This window comes from Phascolarctos cinereus, unplaced genomic scaffold, assembly GCF_003287225.1.
Source record: "Phascolarctos cinereus isolate Bilbo 61053 unplaced genomic scaffold, phaCin_HiC Scaffold_9;HRSCAF=440, whole genome shotgun sequence".
Taxonomy (NCBI): Eukaryota; Metazoa; Chordata; class Mammalia; order Diprotodontia; family Phascolarctidae; genus Phascolarctos; species Phascolarctos cinereus.
This window is the reverse complement of record NW_027556402.1, coordinates 246,160,233-246,177,276: the sequence shown is the minus strand read 5'-3', so window position 1 is coordinate 246,177,276 and position 17,044 is coordinate 246,160,233. Positions and strand designations below refer to the sequence as shown.

The 17,044-nt window shown below is 35.8% G+C and overlaps 2 protein-coding genes across 2 annotated transcripts; both read right to left on the bottom strand.

Moving 5' to 3' along the window:
* Positions 1-454: 454 nt before the first annotated feature.
* LOC110199490 (olfactory receptor 4C6-like) lies at positions 455-1,363 on the bottom strand. Its single transcript, XM_020974380.1, has one exon. It carries the CDS (start codon positions 1,361-1,363, stop codon positions 455-457), a length of 909 nt encoding a protein of 302 aa, XP_020830039.1.
* Positions 1,364-13,643: 12,280 nt separating this feature from the next.
* Positions 13,644-14,552, bottom strand: LOC110199506 (olfactory receptor 4C6-like). The gene has a single exon (XM_020974397.1). It carries the CDS (start codon positions 14,550-14,552, stop codon positions 13,644-13,646), a length of 909 nt encoding a protein of 302 aa, XP_020830056.1.
* Between the last annotated feature and the right edge of the window lie 2,492 nt (positions 14,553-17,044).

Below are 17,044 nucleotides of genomic sequence, written 5' to 3'. Positions count from 1 at the left end.
TGTCTGCTCAAATTTCCTTGTGTGTAAAAGGAGGATAATAACAGCACATATCTCTGAGGGATGTTGTGAGCACAAAATGAGGTATTATTTGTAAAAGCTTTAAGAAAATTTACCTAAAGTATTTTGCAAACATTAATGAGCTACAAGAATGTTAACTATCATAATTATTTATACATGGAAAACTATGAATATGGAATAGTCTACATGCCTTCACTCTCAGTTAATATTTCAGTTTTGTGTTGCCTTTAATAGGTCGGTTATAAGCTCTCTCAAAGATTTATAGGAAAAAAACCACATCACCGAGGAAAATTCATGATGGAAATTTATGAAAGAATAATCTTTGCTAGTGAAAGAAATATGTGCACTGATGTGTATGTGCATCATTTGAATTCTTCTGCTTCATTTGAATGCTTTTCAATTACTTAGCTGACTTTTCCTGAATGGTCAAAGGCATTTATCTGATCCAGAGTTTCCTCATGGCATTTTTAACCTCTGCATTCCTAAGGGTGTAGATCAAAGGGTTTAACATAGGAGTAATCATAGTAGCACATGCAGATACGGCTTTATCTATAGGAAAAGTGGCCACTGGCCTCATATACAAGAATATACAGGGGGCAAAAAACAAGACCACCACTGTGAAGTGAGAGCTGCAGGTAGAAAGGGCCTTTCGCCTTCCTTCTGAACTACCACCCTTGAGGGAACAGAGGATAACAACATAGGAGACAACTAGTATGAGAAAGATTGACAGGCACATTACTCCACTGTTAGCAATGACTAAAAGGCCAAGAACTTGGGTGTCCATGCAGGCCAGTTTCAGCAGGGGGAACAAATCACACATGAAGTGATCAATAACATTAGGGCCACAGAAAGGAAGACGGGCCATGAAGAGGAGTTGTATGGTGGCATGTATGGAGCCCCCCATCCAGGCTGCTGCCACCAGCAGGTAGCACATACGAGGATTCATGGTGGTCATGTAGTGCAGGGGTTTGCAGATGGCCACATAGCGATCATATGCCATGACCACAAGGAGGATGATTCCAACACCACCAAAAAAATGCTCTGCAAAGAGCTGAGTCAGACAGCCTTCCAGGGAGATGGTTGACTTCTCATGGAGTAAATCCACAACCAACTTAGGAGCAACAAGTGAAGAGTAGATAGCATCCACAATAGATAAGAACGTTAGAAAAAAGTACATGGGTGATGTCAAAGTTTTGCTGGCAGTCATGGTTATGACAATGAGTATGTTTCCTATAATCGTGACAATATATATGATTAAAAAAACGACAAAGAATATTTTTTGAAGCTCTGGACTTTGTGTCAGGCCCAGCAGAATGAATTCAGTTGCATTGCTTTTATTCTCCATTTTGGTCAATCCTCTGCCAACTTCCTGATAATCCCATAGTCCTATTGGTTCTTTCCTTTTGTCTTCATTTCTTCCTCTAATGAGATCTTGTTTATACCTCACCTAAAAAAAATTCCAGTTATTTTAATTCCAAGTTGATTCAGTCATTCGTTTTCTGCATGAAATTGCTTATTTTGTTAGGGATGAATTTTGTACATTTGAAATGAAGGCATACAACATCTTCAGTGTTAAGGAATGTGATTCATTTCCCTTTCATATTAGAGGTAATTGGTGATCTTATATTCCTTTCATATAACTTGTGTGTATGTAACCCAAGGAAGGGAGAAATAAGTCAACATCATGTTTATCAATGCTTAAAATCTAATAAATTAACATATCTCCCTAGTTATTGTTTTGAATTTTGTACTTATGTTGCAACTACATATTTCGCATTAAATTAGTGTCTTTTTAAGTCAAATGAGAAGGGAGGGTCTAAAGCTTGACTGAGATAAGGGAATAGATAGAATAATAATCTTAGAATCGGGACAACTTTCTTGCTCCGCTTCTGATGAGGTGGTCATGGGCAAATAAGTTCTTCTATAACTACCAAGGTATCTCTTTGAGAGAAGAAGCTGCAAATCACTGGATGAAATGCATGGGTAGTGGGGACTTTCTTGTTAGGAGATTCCCAAATCCAATGAAATCACATGTCTGCTTAAAAAGAAAAAAAAAGTTCAGAAGTATGAGTAATAAAAACAATAACTGATACTTTGAAGTTTACAAAATGCTTTATCAAAAATGCATAATTTAAACCTCAAAATAATTCTACAGGGTAAGTACTATAGACATCATTCCCATTTTACAGATGAGGAAACTGAGACTAAATGAGGTTGTGTGGTTTACTCTTGTTCACCCAGCTGGCAAGTGCCAGAGGCAGAATTCAAACGCAGGAATTCTGACTTCAAGCTGAATTTTAGTATTATACACTGCTGAATTGTGGATGGGGGCGTGGTCTTCTCAAGAAAAGTCACTTAATGAGAAGGAGAAAATGCTGTACCTGAGGCATGATATCATTTTTTGATAAAGGTGAGGGTGGACAACTACAATGATAGAGACATCATAAGGAACTGCTCCCCAAAATACTATTAACCTTTTATTACCTATGATAGCTATTTAACATCAACTCATAGAGGGTCAGTGTTCATTTGAGCATAAACTCTTAGATTTAGAGCCACGGGCCACGTAGAAGTTATCTAGACTAGCCTCATCATTTTAGAGATGAGGAAATTAAAGTGACTAGAGACACTGGTCTTACCCAAGATCATAAAAGTAGCTAGCCCTATGTTGCGAGTCACACTCAGGTTGTCTGATACTAAGTCCATCAAGGTGATGGAAAAAAAAAATGGAAATTTTCAAAGGTACATCTATGACTTTCATTATTCCACATGACTAGACTGAAATATGAAATTGGGGACAGCTATATCCTAAAAATTTATTATCTCAATTTAAAACCTTCCGCTGATCTCAACTTTCCTGTTACTCTCTAGGGATCCCCCACCCGCACCAATGCTCTCAGTCACCTAGGTTTTCAACCTTGTTTCCATCCTCAACCTTCATTCCAAATCACCTCCATAGTTTGTCAGTTGTCATATCTTATCTTCTACTTTCACAACCACTTCCAGGATGGAAAGCCATACATATGTATAATATATTTCATATATTATATTATTTTATTATTACATAGTTTTTATGTTTATATATATATATATACCTATATTCACATATATACATGCACACTTTCATAAATACACATACTATATATATATATAAACATGCATACATTTTAATATGCTGCTAACATGCAGCCTATTTAGTCTTGCTTACATTAGTTTTTTGTTTTGTTTGTTTTGTTTTGTTTTTTCTTCTAGTAGAAAAGAAAGAAATTGCTTGAGACCATAGGAGAAAAATCAATGTAGTAATGCTCCTCTAAGGTTTCTTGTTATAGTTTTCCTAACTTTTATGCCTGCCTGCCTTCTTCCTTTCCTTATTACCTCCACTCCTTTACCACATCTCTTTCTCTCTCTCTTTTGGCATCACTGATTTTTTCCTTCCTTCCTTCCTTCCTTCCTTCCTTCCTTCCTTCCTTCCTTCCTTCCTTCCTTCCTTCCTTCCTTCCTTCCTTCTTTCCTTCCTTCCTTCCTTTATCCCTCTCTCCTTTTCATCCTTCCTCCCTTCCTTGTTCTGTTCATTTATTTCCTCATATGAAAATTTTATTTTCCTCTCTTCTAATTTAAACCCTTTAGTTAATCATTTCTATAGTCCTCAGTGCTGGATTCATTTGTGCTCTACTCCACTTGATATGTATGTCTTGGCAAACTCCAATCATGGATTATTACCACCACCTATTTTCACATGTCTTATACATATACTATTTAAAAGGAACTGGAAGGAATCACTGAGTCCCCTCCATATGTTACTTAATATATCTGAGTTCTCACTCTTGAAAGGCATTTTACATTTGCTTTTCTAATTGAATTCTATTCCCCACATAGAAATGTTCTGATGTGTTTCTCCTCTTCTTTAAGATAATAATAGATAAAATGTAGATAGTGATTTAGAGGTTTTAATGCACTTAGCATATGTTACCTCCTTTGATTCTCACAAGTATCCCCAGTATAAAGATTAGCAAACTGAAGGTAAAATAATTTAAATAATTTATTTGGAGTAACACAGTTGGTACATGGCTAGTCAGGAATTAAAATCAGGTTTTCCTTACTCTGAAGCTTGTACTTTCTCCACTATACCACCTCACCTTCATAAACCTCTCATACTAACACTCCCTCTCTCTCGAAAGATGAGTTCACTTTACTGAGAGAATTTTTAAAAGTCTATTCAATGTTATACTTTATTATCTCTTCCTATTATCTCATTTCTAGGAAGATTTGGATCATTTTTTTTCCCACAAGAACAACACCTTTTTACCTGTGGATTGATCTTAGCCCCTCCTATATCCTAGAGAAGCCTGAAATGGCAATTAAGTTTTTTTATGTTAATTTCAGTGTCTTTCTAGTCACTGGTTCTTTCCCTTCTATTTCCATTTCTAAGTCTCTCTCATCATTTAAAATTAACTTTTCTTGACTCTCCCATGGCCCTAGATTTATCAATCTTTGTTTCTCCTTTTTTTAATGAGCCGAATTCCTATGCAATACTATCTCCATTTGCTGTCTGATTTTCTCTCTTCTCCCTTCACAACCCAAGATAATCTGGGTTCTGACCAGATCAGTCATCACAATCCATTGTCTCTGAGTGACAAAGATCTCTTAATTAGGGATTGTTTTTTGTACATTTTCATAATTCTTAACTTACATTTTATGGGACTCTTAAGTTAATGTATACTTTATAACTTAACATACATTATACATAAATCTCTGTAACATTTGCCATTGATAATTCCCCAGAATCCTGGATATCCTCTCCCTCTTGGGTCTTTGTTAATATTATTCTCTTGATTCTACTTCTAGCTGTCCAGCCACTCCTCAGGCTCCTTTTTTTTTTTGGAAAATAATTAATGTCCTACCCTCTAAATATTGATATTTTTGAAGGGTATCTTGTTTATACATTTCCTTTTTTTTTAATACTCATTCTCAGTAATGATATCAGATTCCACAAGTGAAACTATCATCTCTATGTAGATTTCTCCTGAAAAAATACTCATATACATGCCTATATATGTGTGTTTACATGTAAGTGTGTATATTTCTGCTATATTTATACAAATCTAGAGATAGATGGATAGATAGATAGATGTAAACATATGCGCAAAAAATGTTGTGTGTTTCCAGCCTTGGTCTGTCCCTTAAGTTTGATTTCCACAACTGAATATTTGGAGCTATATGTCATATAGACATCTCAGAACCAATTCATACAAAAAGATATCATCTGTCTCTCGTCATTATTTTTGGTGGCATCTCATTCCCTCTAATCTACCAGGTTCACACCCTCAAGCAATCTTTCAGTCAATACACAGTAATTGTTCAATTGTTAAATCTTACCTGTTCTAATCCCATGTGTTAGCTTTTATACAACCTTTTTCTCTGTTGAATGGTAAATAAACCAGTTTCCCTAGACCCTTCTCATCTTTTACTTGCTTTATTCACATATCCTTCTAATTGATCGTGGGGCAGCTAGGTGGATCACTGGGTAGTGTTCCAGACTGGAGTCAGGGAAATTCATTTTCCTGAGTGTAAATATGTCATCAGACATGTACTAGCTGTGTGACCCGGGAAAAAATCACTCCACCTTGTTTGTCTCAGTTTCCTCATCTGTAAAATGAGCTGGAGAAGGAAATGCTTAAACCACTCCAGAATCTTTGCCAAGAAAACCCCAAAGGGAGTCATAAAGACTTGGACATGACTTGAATGACTGAACAACAACCACTTAATTAGTCTACCTCCAATTTCTCCCCTCTACAATCTATTCTCCTTCATCTAGCTGGCAAACTGATATTCCTGTACTACAGATGACAGTGACTATCCATGCAATGCCCTTACTCCAGAACTCCCAGTAAACTCAAGAACTTTAAATGCCTCTTGCCTCTAAGATAAAATACAAAGTCTTTTTTAAGCATTTAAAACACTCGAAAATCTGTCTCCAACCTACAATTACAAGAGTATTACAAATTACATGCAATAATTTTCTGTATAATCTAGACACATTGGCCCACTGACAAGTCATATTCAGCCAATAGAATGACCAGCTAGAACACCTTATTTCTAACTCTTATGCTTTTCACAGGCCCTTTCCTCATACTTTAAATGCATTCCTTCTTCAACTCATTTTATAATCTTTAATTTCCTTCAAAGCTTAGCTTGGGTTGCTCCTTCTGAGAGGTCTAATCTATACCCTACTTGCTAATGTCCCACCCCCTTGTAGATTATCTGTAACTTTTATTTATGGAAGTATCTCTGTACCCGTGGTTTTTTGCTTATTCTTTTGAATCATTTCCCCCAGAAATAAATAGTACAAGCAAAGACACATGACCCATTTTGTCTGGTCCATTTATTCCACAATCCAGCTCCCAACTCTGAAGTAGGGGGGATTTTCTTTAAGGAAAAAACTATTTTATGGGTACATTTACATATACAGTGTCTATCAAAGTGCCTTTCACTGAAGTTCTCAATGAATGTTTGATGAATGAATGAAAGGATATTTCAAAGCAATGTAATAATGCCGGACTTTGAGTGAGAAAGACTAATTTCTATACTAACTCTAATGCTTAGTAGTTATGTGACTCCAGGGAAGACATTTAAATTCTCTGTCTCATTAAATGCCTTAGGACTTATCCAAGTTTAGAAAACTCATGCTATGTGACTGCTGGAGTGATTTCCAACATTGGAATATCAATTTGGATGAAAATGCTCCAAGTTCAAAATTCGTATATCTATTATATTCATTGTTCATATGATATCCTGACAGATCTGACTATACCACTCACTAACACTATGAGCTAAGGCATATTTCTTTGCAAAATTTATATAACTGAGTAAACATAAGGCTACAAAGTTACCCAAAGTAATATTTAAAAGTTGCTAACATGGACAATGAGGTAGAATGAGGATAAGCAGTAAGTAGGAGATTGTATCTTATCCTGTACTTTGAAGAAAATAGGTAATCTCAGAAGCAGAGGTGAGGTAGGGGTAGTACCAGCAAAACCACAGAATCACAGAATTTAGAGGAGGAAGTACCTCAACATTCCTCAACGTAAGTCTGACAAAGGAATGTCTAGCTTCTGCATGCACCACTATGAGGAAAACTTCATTTTTCTTTCTCCTGCTCTTCTTCCTTTTGCTTTTCTTCTTCTTCCTTCTCTTCCTTCTCCTCCTCTTATTCTGCCTCTTCCTCCTCCTTGTACTCCTCCTCCTGCAACTCCTTCTCCACCACCACCATCACCACCCAATTGCTACTATAATAAGTATTACTACTAGATTACTTATCATTACTCCACCCATCTATCAATATTCTGGTTCCTCTACTATGATTACGTTGCAATTCATGAAAGTCTTATTTAAATCAGTGTATAGACCCAAATACAACTCTACAGATAAAGTCTTACAAAGGCAGAATATCATGTAACTATCACTTACCTGTTCTTGGAAGCCCCATTTCTCTTGAGGCACCCCAAGATTTTGGTAGCTTTTGTAAAATTATGAGTATGTCATAAGGTTGCCATATTGAGCTTGCAGTATATTAAAATCCCTAGACTTTTTAAAAGAAAACTGTATAACTAATTCTACCACTTCATACATTTTTAAAGTTATTTTTAGTTTAATATTACCCGAAGGCTAGATTTTACATTTAGCCCTATTGAATTTGACCTTCTTAAATTCAGCCCAATGCTCTAGGCTGTCTAAATAATTTTTTATTCCTCACTCTATAATCCTCTAAACATCCTAACTGATCCTCTAAACTTCATTTAATCTGACAATTTGATGAACTTACCATGTATACTTTATCTGAACCATGATAACATTATGAAATAGCATAGGTTCCTACTCTTATGCTAGTATTAAACAATTTGCAACATATCTTGATTACCACCACCTAACAACTCGTATATCCATTTGTTTGTATTATCATCTATCTTCTCCACAAGAATAAAAAGAGATAATTTATCAAAACCTTTACTAAAATCTAGATGAACTAGATATACCACATCTTTAAACTTCCCCTCATCTACAGACTCAATAAGCTTTTAAAAAATAGAGAATAAAAATTTTCCCATATGTTTCATGAAGTTGAACTACAGAATGTCTGACTTGGCTTCCATATCTGATAGTCTCCAAACTAATTGTATAGGAAATGTGGAAGATTGAAATTCATGCTGGATTTAGAACCAAAAGTCTTGATCCATATTTTTAAGCTTAAAATTGTAAGTCTATGGATTCGAGGAAAACCACTTAGCAACTTTAGGCTTTAGTATTCTCATCTGTAATATATGGGGATACACTAAATGTCCTCTAAGTACATTTACTTCACAGAACTTATTGTTTCTATGAAATATTTTAAGAGAAATGATATTTTCACTCAGGCATTAATAGAATCATGACCCATGGGTCTTTTAAATGCAACCCTTTAGCAATTCCTTTGTATTGGGTTTTGTTCCTTTGTTATTTTAATTTTTATTGTGGGGGGACTCCTATAACTAACAAACATATAGAAAAATCTATAGAAGGAAAGATTTTGTCACTGCATTTGGGGAACCAGTCAATTGCATGATTATCTGGAGCCTTGGTAATCAAACCCTGTGTACCCAAAATGTCAGCCCAGAGTTCTCCTGAGCTATATGCTCAGATAGAAATTGGTCTCTTTCTAGATGCACTCCTTTTTCTATCTCTGTGCTGCTTCTTTTCCTAGCTCTGTGACCATAACATGGCAGAAAATATGCAACAATTACTCTCTAGGGTTCACAGTTCCTCTCTCTGCATAAGATTGTCCATTATGTTTTACACTGGATTTGAAGTCAGAATCCCACCTTTTTTACTTCATGTTATTTTGATTTTGGACAAATCACTTGGTTTTCCAAAACTTCATTTCCTTACCTGTGAGGAGGTTCAATTGGAAGATGTCTTTCCCTTCTTGCTGTTCTGCCAAGCTTACCTTTTTAGGACAGGATAAAACTGGCACTGCTCCAGATGAGGAATGAGGATTGAAATAGCTGCTATAGAAGCCCAAATACCTGATGGAAAACCCCACCTTGTGCTTTACAAAAGGTTTTGAATTGTCATACACCACTTGGATATGGAGGGGGAACCTCAAGAGTTTGAGAGATAATTTAGACACTATTCACTGGAGTTTGTAATAAATCATAGTTTAGCTTCATAAGGAATATCTTTCTGGAAAGATAAGCAGTTAAAAAATATTCATCTTTTGATGAAGGTGGAATGTCAGGGGCATCCAATAATTGCCTTCTGGATGACATTATTGCAATGGTGTCCCAGTGAAGATGAGCCTCCAGTGATTGGTGAGTTAATCAGCATGAGACTGAGTTCACTTTTTTTAATGTGTTACATGGGGGAAAACATCAGCTGAGTTAGGTAAAGTTGGTAGTGATATGAGAAAAATCAGCTCATAATTGACACTAGCTAATTGGTTGTTTTATCACCAAAGCAGAAGGTTGAATAAAATGTATTAGTACCCATGAAACAAATAGTGACATCAATAAATCCCTACTATTTTTGGAGAAGATAATCCTAAAGATGTCCCAATGGCTGAGAAGACCCTTCCTACCTCAGCAGAATCTGATCCCCACTGCCAAGTCTATTTGCAACCAAGGAACCAATAACACTAAAGTCCATAAAGATGATTCTAAACTTCCCTTTTGTTAAGGTGTTCATAACACCCAGAAAAGAATCCCTAAAGATGTCTCAGTAATATAATCAAAATACTTCTGCATTTGGAGTCAGAGAACCTAGGAACAGAACAAAACTCTTCTGTTTATACCCTGTGTTATTTTTCTTTGGTCAACTCATCTGTGTGGGCCCAACTATTCTCATTTATAAAATGAGAGGAAAAGCTTATAACGGATGGATGATCTCTAAAGTCCCTTATATTTCTAAATCCTACAAAGTTCTCTCACTTTTGACTGAACAAAAGTTAGCATGCTATGTGACAAGAAGCTTTCAATTCACCCAGTCTTATGCAAAGGCAGAGTAAATTTGTTGACTAATTTGAAAGGTGTAAAAAGATCTTATAACACTTATACAGCTCCTACAACTACAGAACAATGACTTTAACTCCTTCAAATAAATTATATTATTATTATTATTGAAAGTAATAATAGCAATAATTGTTAATGACAATAACGGTGTGAGCATATTAATCAAAGAAAACTTTAGAATCGTCTCTCTGGACCAGTATTTGTGGTTCCGTGGTTTCAGTCTTGCTAGTGGGGATCAGAGTCTTCCAGGGCAGCAAGTATCTCCTCTGCCAGTGGAACACCTCCAACATAATATTAACTAAAGTCATTATGGACTGGCTGATTTCGCTATAGTAGTTGCTGCTGTATCATTATCATTATTAATTTTAAGAAAGACAATGGTAACATAGCACCTACTAGGTGCTATAACATAGCAACCTTCTAGGCACTATGTAAAGTACTTTATAAATATAATTTAATTTGATTCTCATAACTGTATGGGGGGGTGGGATTTAGACTATTTATTATTTTCTTTTTGCAGGTAAAGGAATCAAGGCAAACAGAGGTTAAATGAATTCTCCAGGATCATACAACCAGGAAGTATCTGAAAGCCTATTTGAACTCAAGTATTCTGGACTCCAGTCCTAGTGTTCTATCATCATTTTTAACTCCTCCAATTAAATCTTTATATATTGAATTAATTAAAAAATAATAAATATCATTTTCTGTATATGATGGGCCCCTGCAATCTGTGTGACTTTTAGCAAATCAGTTCTCTTCTCTGAATTTCCAAGGCATCTGGTGTAAAATTGGGGGCAATATCCTTACAGAAATTATTTGAAGCATTGGTGTATAGCAGGGGCAGTTATGCCCTCAAGAAGCTGATATTCTAACTGGTGCAACTGACACATCCTCAGATAAATATTTCATCTCATTCATACAATTCAACAAACATTTATCAAGAATCCACTGTGTGTAAGGTACTAGGTTTGCCGTGGTATACATAAAGACAAAAATGAGAAATTTCTACTTTTGAGGAGCTTACATTCTACTCAAGGATACTATTCCTCAAAAGATGATGGATAAGAAATAGAGATAGAAAGAGGGATAGATGTTTCCATAAACATAGATGTAGATATAGATGTTGATTTAGATAGATGATGAAGATATAAATTAAATGAATAAAATGATTATTATTTAAACCAGGCCTAGCCAGAGGAAGAGCATGAGAAGAGCATACAGGATGGGTTATAAGAGTTAAGTAAATTATTTCAGAAAAAATTAAGTAGTAAATAAAGGATTCAAGAATAGATTTCCTGAATAAAAATTGAAGAAAAAAGTCTTTCCTCTCCATTATCTTTTTCAAGAGAGAACTAGATTTGTATGTCTTGCAGAGCAAGAACTTTGAGTTTTGGTTTTGAAAACATGTTTTACTCAATTTGATTTTTTTAAAGCTAAATCTTGGTTCACTTGGGTTTCAACAATTCTACGGCTTTTTAAAGAACACAATGTGTTTTAGGCATTACTGAAGACAAGAAACCATTACATTTCTTAAAATCCATTCATCAGTGTAAATATGCAAGTGATCATCTGGTAGCTTGATATATGAGGCAGGGAGTGGAGTGTACACTTAAGCTAGCTGGCAGGAAAAACGTTCATCATAAGTTACTGCAGTGAGAATAAGAGGCAGCGCAGAGACGAAAAGGGCTGTGTTAGGAGTGTGGCTTGTTATTTCCTTTTCCAACTCATTTTACAGATGAGAAACTGAAGCAAACCAGGTTAAGCAGTTTGCCCAGGGTCAACAGCTATTAAGTATCTAAGGCCAGGGGTTGTTCAGTCATTCCAACCATGTCCAACTCTTTGTGACCTTCTTTGGAGTTTTCTTGGCAAAGATGTTAGACTGGGTTAACATTTCCCTGTCCAGCTTATTTTACAGATGGGAGGACTAAGGCATAAAGGGTGCAGTGAATTGCCCCAGGTCACACAGTCAGTAAGTGTCTGAGGCCTGATTTGAAGTCATGAAGATGACTCTTCCTGATTCCATACCCAGTACTCTATCCATTGCAGATATAATCTCCATTTTGCAGATGAAACAAAGAGATGAAATGGCTAAATGAATTGTCTAAAACCACACAGAAAGTAAATATCCAAGGTTGGATTCAGGTCATCTTATAGATCCACATTAATATTTTTGCAGCTAAGAATCTAAAAACAAAGGTCAAAGGAAGAGTCCATCCTTGTTACTACTGTCCCAAACAGAAAGTATATAATCACATTTAGAAGAGAATGTGGGAAGGGACTTAGGCAAAATAAGATGAGCTACTTTTATCCAGTGAGGTAAATACATCTTTTTTACCCAATTTAATAATTTTTTCAGTCATTTCCAGTGAAATAAGGTACTAGATTATTCCCACCAAATTGGAAAATAAAGTGGGGGGGTGGAAATGGTCAATTTTGGAGGACCTACCTATAGACAGGAGCAATAATACAACGTGGTGGAACTGTGAATTAGTCCATCCATTGTGAAAAACAGTTTAGAGTAATGCTGAAAAAAGTCAAGTATAAAATAATAAAATCTAATATAGATACCCTTTGGCTCAAATATTCTAGAATTAGACATATGCGAAAAAGACATTTAGAGGGATTAAATCCAAATATATAAAAATATTATTATGTAAACTTTCATAATGACAAATAATTAGAAATAAAGTATATCCTATTTATTGGAAAATGTCTACAGAAATTGTGGTACAAGATTGGAAGATGAAATAGGATAGTATTATAACCGAAGAAATAAGAAATACAAAGAAATCAGAAAATTGTAGGAACAATTATATATTAAGCAAAGACAAAAAGAAAAACAACATTCACAATCACTTTGAGAATATACACAGAAAGCTGATATTAAAAACAAAGTGAAAAAAGAAAGTGAACATATAATTGTAATATCTAAGTCTTACCCCAGAGAGAACATGAGGAAATGCACTTCTCTCTCCTCTGCAGGGACATAACTGGACATAGGTGAGTGATACAAAAGATAAAACATTGGATTTAAACCAGCAAGACATCAGTTTGTTTTTTTTATAAGACAATGACTAACTCTGGGACCATATGGGACCCTGTAGGAATTAGCTATACACTATATTTGCTTAAATTTCCTTACATGCAAAAGAGGATAATGATAGCATTTACTTCTGAGGGCTTTGTGGAGGGAAAATAAGGTAACATTTCTAAAGTGCTTTGAGAAACTTTATCTAAAGCATTTTGCAAAACCTGAATGGTCTATAACAATGGTAATTATCATCATAATTATTAGATGGAAGATTATGGATATGGAATATTCTACATGCCTTCAGGCTCAGTTAATATTTGGGTTTAGCATGTCTTTAACATGTCAGTTATAACCTCTCTCAAAGATATATAGGAAAAAAATATCATGGCCTAAAAAAATTCAGGGTAGAAATTTATGAAAAGATTGTGATCTTTGCTAGTGAAAAGAATATGTGTGTTGATTAAATATTATTCCATCAAAACATTTGTATCCTTCTGCTACATTTGAATGATTTTCAATTAGTAATTTAACTTTTCCCAAACACTCAAAGGCATTCATCTGATCCAGAGTTTCCTCATGGCATTTTTAACCTCTGTATTCCTAAGTGTATAGATCAAGGGGTTTAACATTGGCGTAATCATAGAAGCACATGCACATACAGCTTTATCTATAGGAAACGTGACTACTGGCCTCATATATAAGAAAATACAAGGAGCAAAAAACAAGACCACCACTGTGAAGTGAGAGCTGCAGGTGGAAAGGGCCTTTCGCCTTCCCTCTGAACTACCATCCTTCAGGGAAGAGAGGATAACAACATAGGACACAACTAGTATGAGAAAGATTGACAGGCACATTACTCCACTGTTAGCAATGACTAAAAGGCCAAGAACCTGGGTGTCCATGCAGGCCAGTTTCAACAGTGGGAACAAATCACACATGAAGTGATCAATAACATTAGGGCCACAGAAAGGAAGACGGGCCATGAAGAGGAGTTGTATGCTGGCGTGTACTGAGCCTCCCATCCAGGCTGCTGCCACAAACAGGTGACATATACAAGGATTCATGATGGTCATGTAGTACAGGGGTTTGCAGATGGCCACATAGCGATCATATGCCATGACCACAAGGAGGATGATTCCAACACCACCAAAAAAATGGGCTGCAAAGAGCTGAGCCAGACAGCCTTCCAGGCAGATGGTTGTCTTCTCATATAGAATATCCAAAACCATCTTTGGAGCAATGACTGAAGAGTAGGTTGCATCCACAATAGATAAGAAGGTTAAAAAAAAGTACATGGGAAATCTCAAAGTTTGGCTGACAGTCATGGTTATGACAATGAGTATATTTGCTATAATTGTGATAACATATGTGATTAAGAAAATGACAAAGAAAATTTTTCGAAGCTCTGGACTTTGTGTCAGGCCCAGCAGAATGAACTCAGTTACATTGTTTTTATTCTCCATTTTGGTCAATCCTCTGCCAACTTCCTGATAATCCCATAGTCTTATTGGTTCTTTCCTTTTGTCTTCATTTCTTCCTCTAATGAGACCTTGCCTGTTCCTTTTCTAGAAAGTCCAGCTGTTTAAATTCTAAATTGAGTCAATCATTAGTCTTCTGAATTAAACTGCTTATTCTGTTATGGATGAATGTTGGACAGTTGGAATGAAGAGATACAACAACCTCCATGCTAAGGAATGTGATTCATCTCTCTTTCATATCATGGGTAATTGATGATAGAACATTCATTTTATGGTAAGGAGTTTGTCTGTAACCAAAGGAAGGGAGAAATGAATCAAAATAGTCTTTGTTGATGATTAAAATACAACAGATTAATCTAACTCAGTATTTTAAATTATATACTTATAGTGGAACAGCATATTTAATATTTTAGTTGAAATTGTAGAAAAGGTTAATGAGTTTTTTAAGTCAAATGGCAAGGGAGGGTCTAAAAATATTGCTTTAGATAAGGGAGTAGATAGAAAAATAATCTTAGAGTCAGGAAAACTTTTCTGCCCTTCATCTTATGAAATGGCCCTGGGTAAATAAATTCTTGTATAACTACCAAGGTATCTCTTTAAGTGAAGAAGCTGCAAAGCACTGGATGAAGTGCATAGATAGTGGGGCTTCCTTGTTAGGAGAGTCTAGAATCCAATGAAATCATGTCTGGTTAAAAAGAAAGAAAAAAGCTCAAGAAGTATGAGTAATAATAACAATAACTGATACTTTAAAGTTCACAAAATGCCTTACCAATAATGCCTAATTTAAACCTCAGAATAATTCCTCAATTAATGCTACACACTTCATTCCCATTTTGCAAATGGGGCAGCTGAGACTCAGAGAGGTTAAGTGATTTACTCTTTCTTATCCAGCTGGCAAGCGCCAGAGGCAGAATTCAAACACTGGAATCCTGGCTCCAGTTGAATTTCAGTCATTATGCCCTGCTAAATAGTGTAGAATGGAAGGTCTCCTCAAGAAAGGTTGCTCAATGAGAAGGAAAAATGCTGGACCTAAGGCAAAATATCATTTTTTTAAATAAAGACTGAAAAATGGGCAACTACCGTGGTAGAACTGCTCCCCAAAAGACTGTTAACCCTTAATCACCTATGATAGTCACTTAACCACAACTCATGGAAAGTCAGTGCTCATTTTGGCATAAAATCCTAGATTCAGTGCCAAAAAGGACAGCCCCATCATTTTAGAGATGAGCAAATTGAAGTGATCAGAGACACCAGCCTTGCCCATGATCACACAAGGAATTAGCCCTATGTTGGGAGTCACACTCAGGTTGGCTGATGCCAAGTACATCAAGGTAATGAAAAAAGTAAACTCTCAATGGTACATCTACAAATTTCATTATTCCACATGACTAGATTGAATAGGAAATCAGGAACAATTATATTCTCAAAACTTATTGTCTTTAAATTTGAAACATTCCACTCATGTCAACTTTCCCATTACTCTCTAGTGTCTACCCATGTTCTCAGTCACCTAAACTCTCAACCTTGTTATTATTGGCAACCCCTCACTTCAAATCACCTCAGACAGTTTATTAATTGTCATATCTTGTCTTCTACCTTCATGACACCTTCCAGATACTTTTCCTTCTTTAAACCCCTATAGTCATTACCCCACTACAGGGACTCATCACTCTTCCCTAGTTTATTACAATAGCCTTCTGTTAATCTCCCTGTCTGAAATCTCACTATACTCCTTTATATGCTGCCAAACTGATCTTCTCTCACTGAAGATCTTGTCAGACAAAATACGCCCTTACCTACTTTCCTGACTGTGAAATATATGCTCTATCTACTATACTGCCTAGCTTTCATAAACATCTAACACTAATACTCCCTCTCTCAGAACATGAGTTCACTTTATTGAGAGAAATGAAAAAAAAGAGAGAAATCACACAATGTCATCCTTTAGACTCTGTTCCTTTCCACTCATTTCTAGGAAGATTTGAATCTTTTATTCCCCAATAACAATACCTCTGTATCTGTGGATTGATTTCAATCCCTCCCATATCTTAGAGTAGCTTGAAATGGAAATTAACTTTTTTTTTACTGTAATTTTCTGCATATTCCTAGTCACTGTTCCTTCCCCACTGTCCACAGTCCTTCCTCTAACAAATCCAGTTCTATTGCAAGCCATTTTATCATCTTCCTGATGTCATGGTCTTCTCCGAGAATGAAAGACAAACCATACATACTTTCCATTTCCAAGTCTCTCTCATACTTTAAAAATAACTTCACTCAACTCTTCCATGGCCCTCAGTTTATCAGTCTTTATTTCTCCTTCCTTTAATCAACCAACCACCTGTGCAAAACTATCTCCATTTGCTGTCTGATTTTTTTTTTCTCTTCTCACTTTACAACCTATGGTAATCTGGGTTTTCTGACCAAATCAGTCATTTGAATCCACTCTCCCTGAGTGAGAATGGTCTCTTAATTATTGT

Excerpts from the sequence above, each read along its gene's own strand:
- LOC110199506 (XM_020974397.1), bottom strand. The coding sequence starts at position 14,552 with ATGGAGAATAAAAACAATGTAACTGAGTTCATTCTGCTGGGCCTGACA.
- LOC110199490 (XM_020974380.1), bottom strand. The coding sequence starts at position 1,363 with ATGGAGAATAAAAGCAATGCAACTGAATTCATTCTGCTGGGCCTGACA.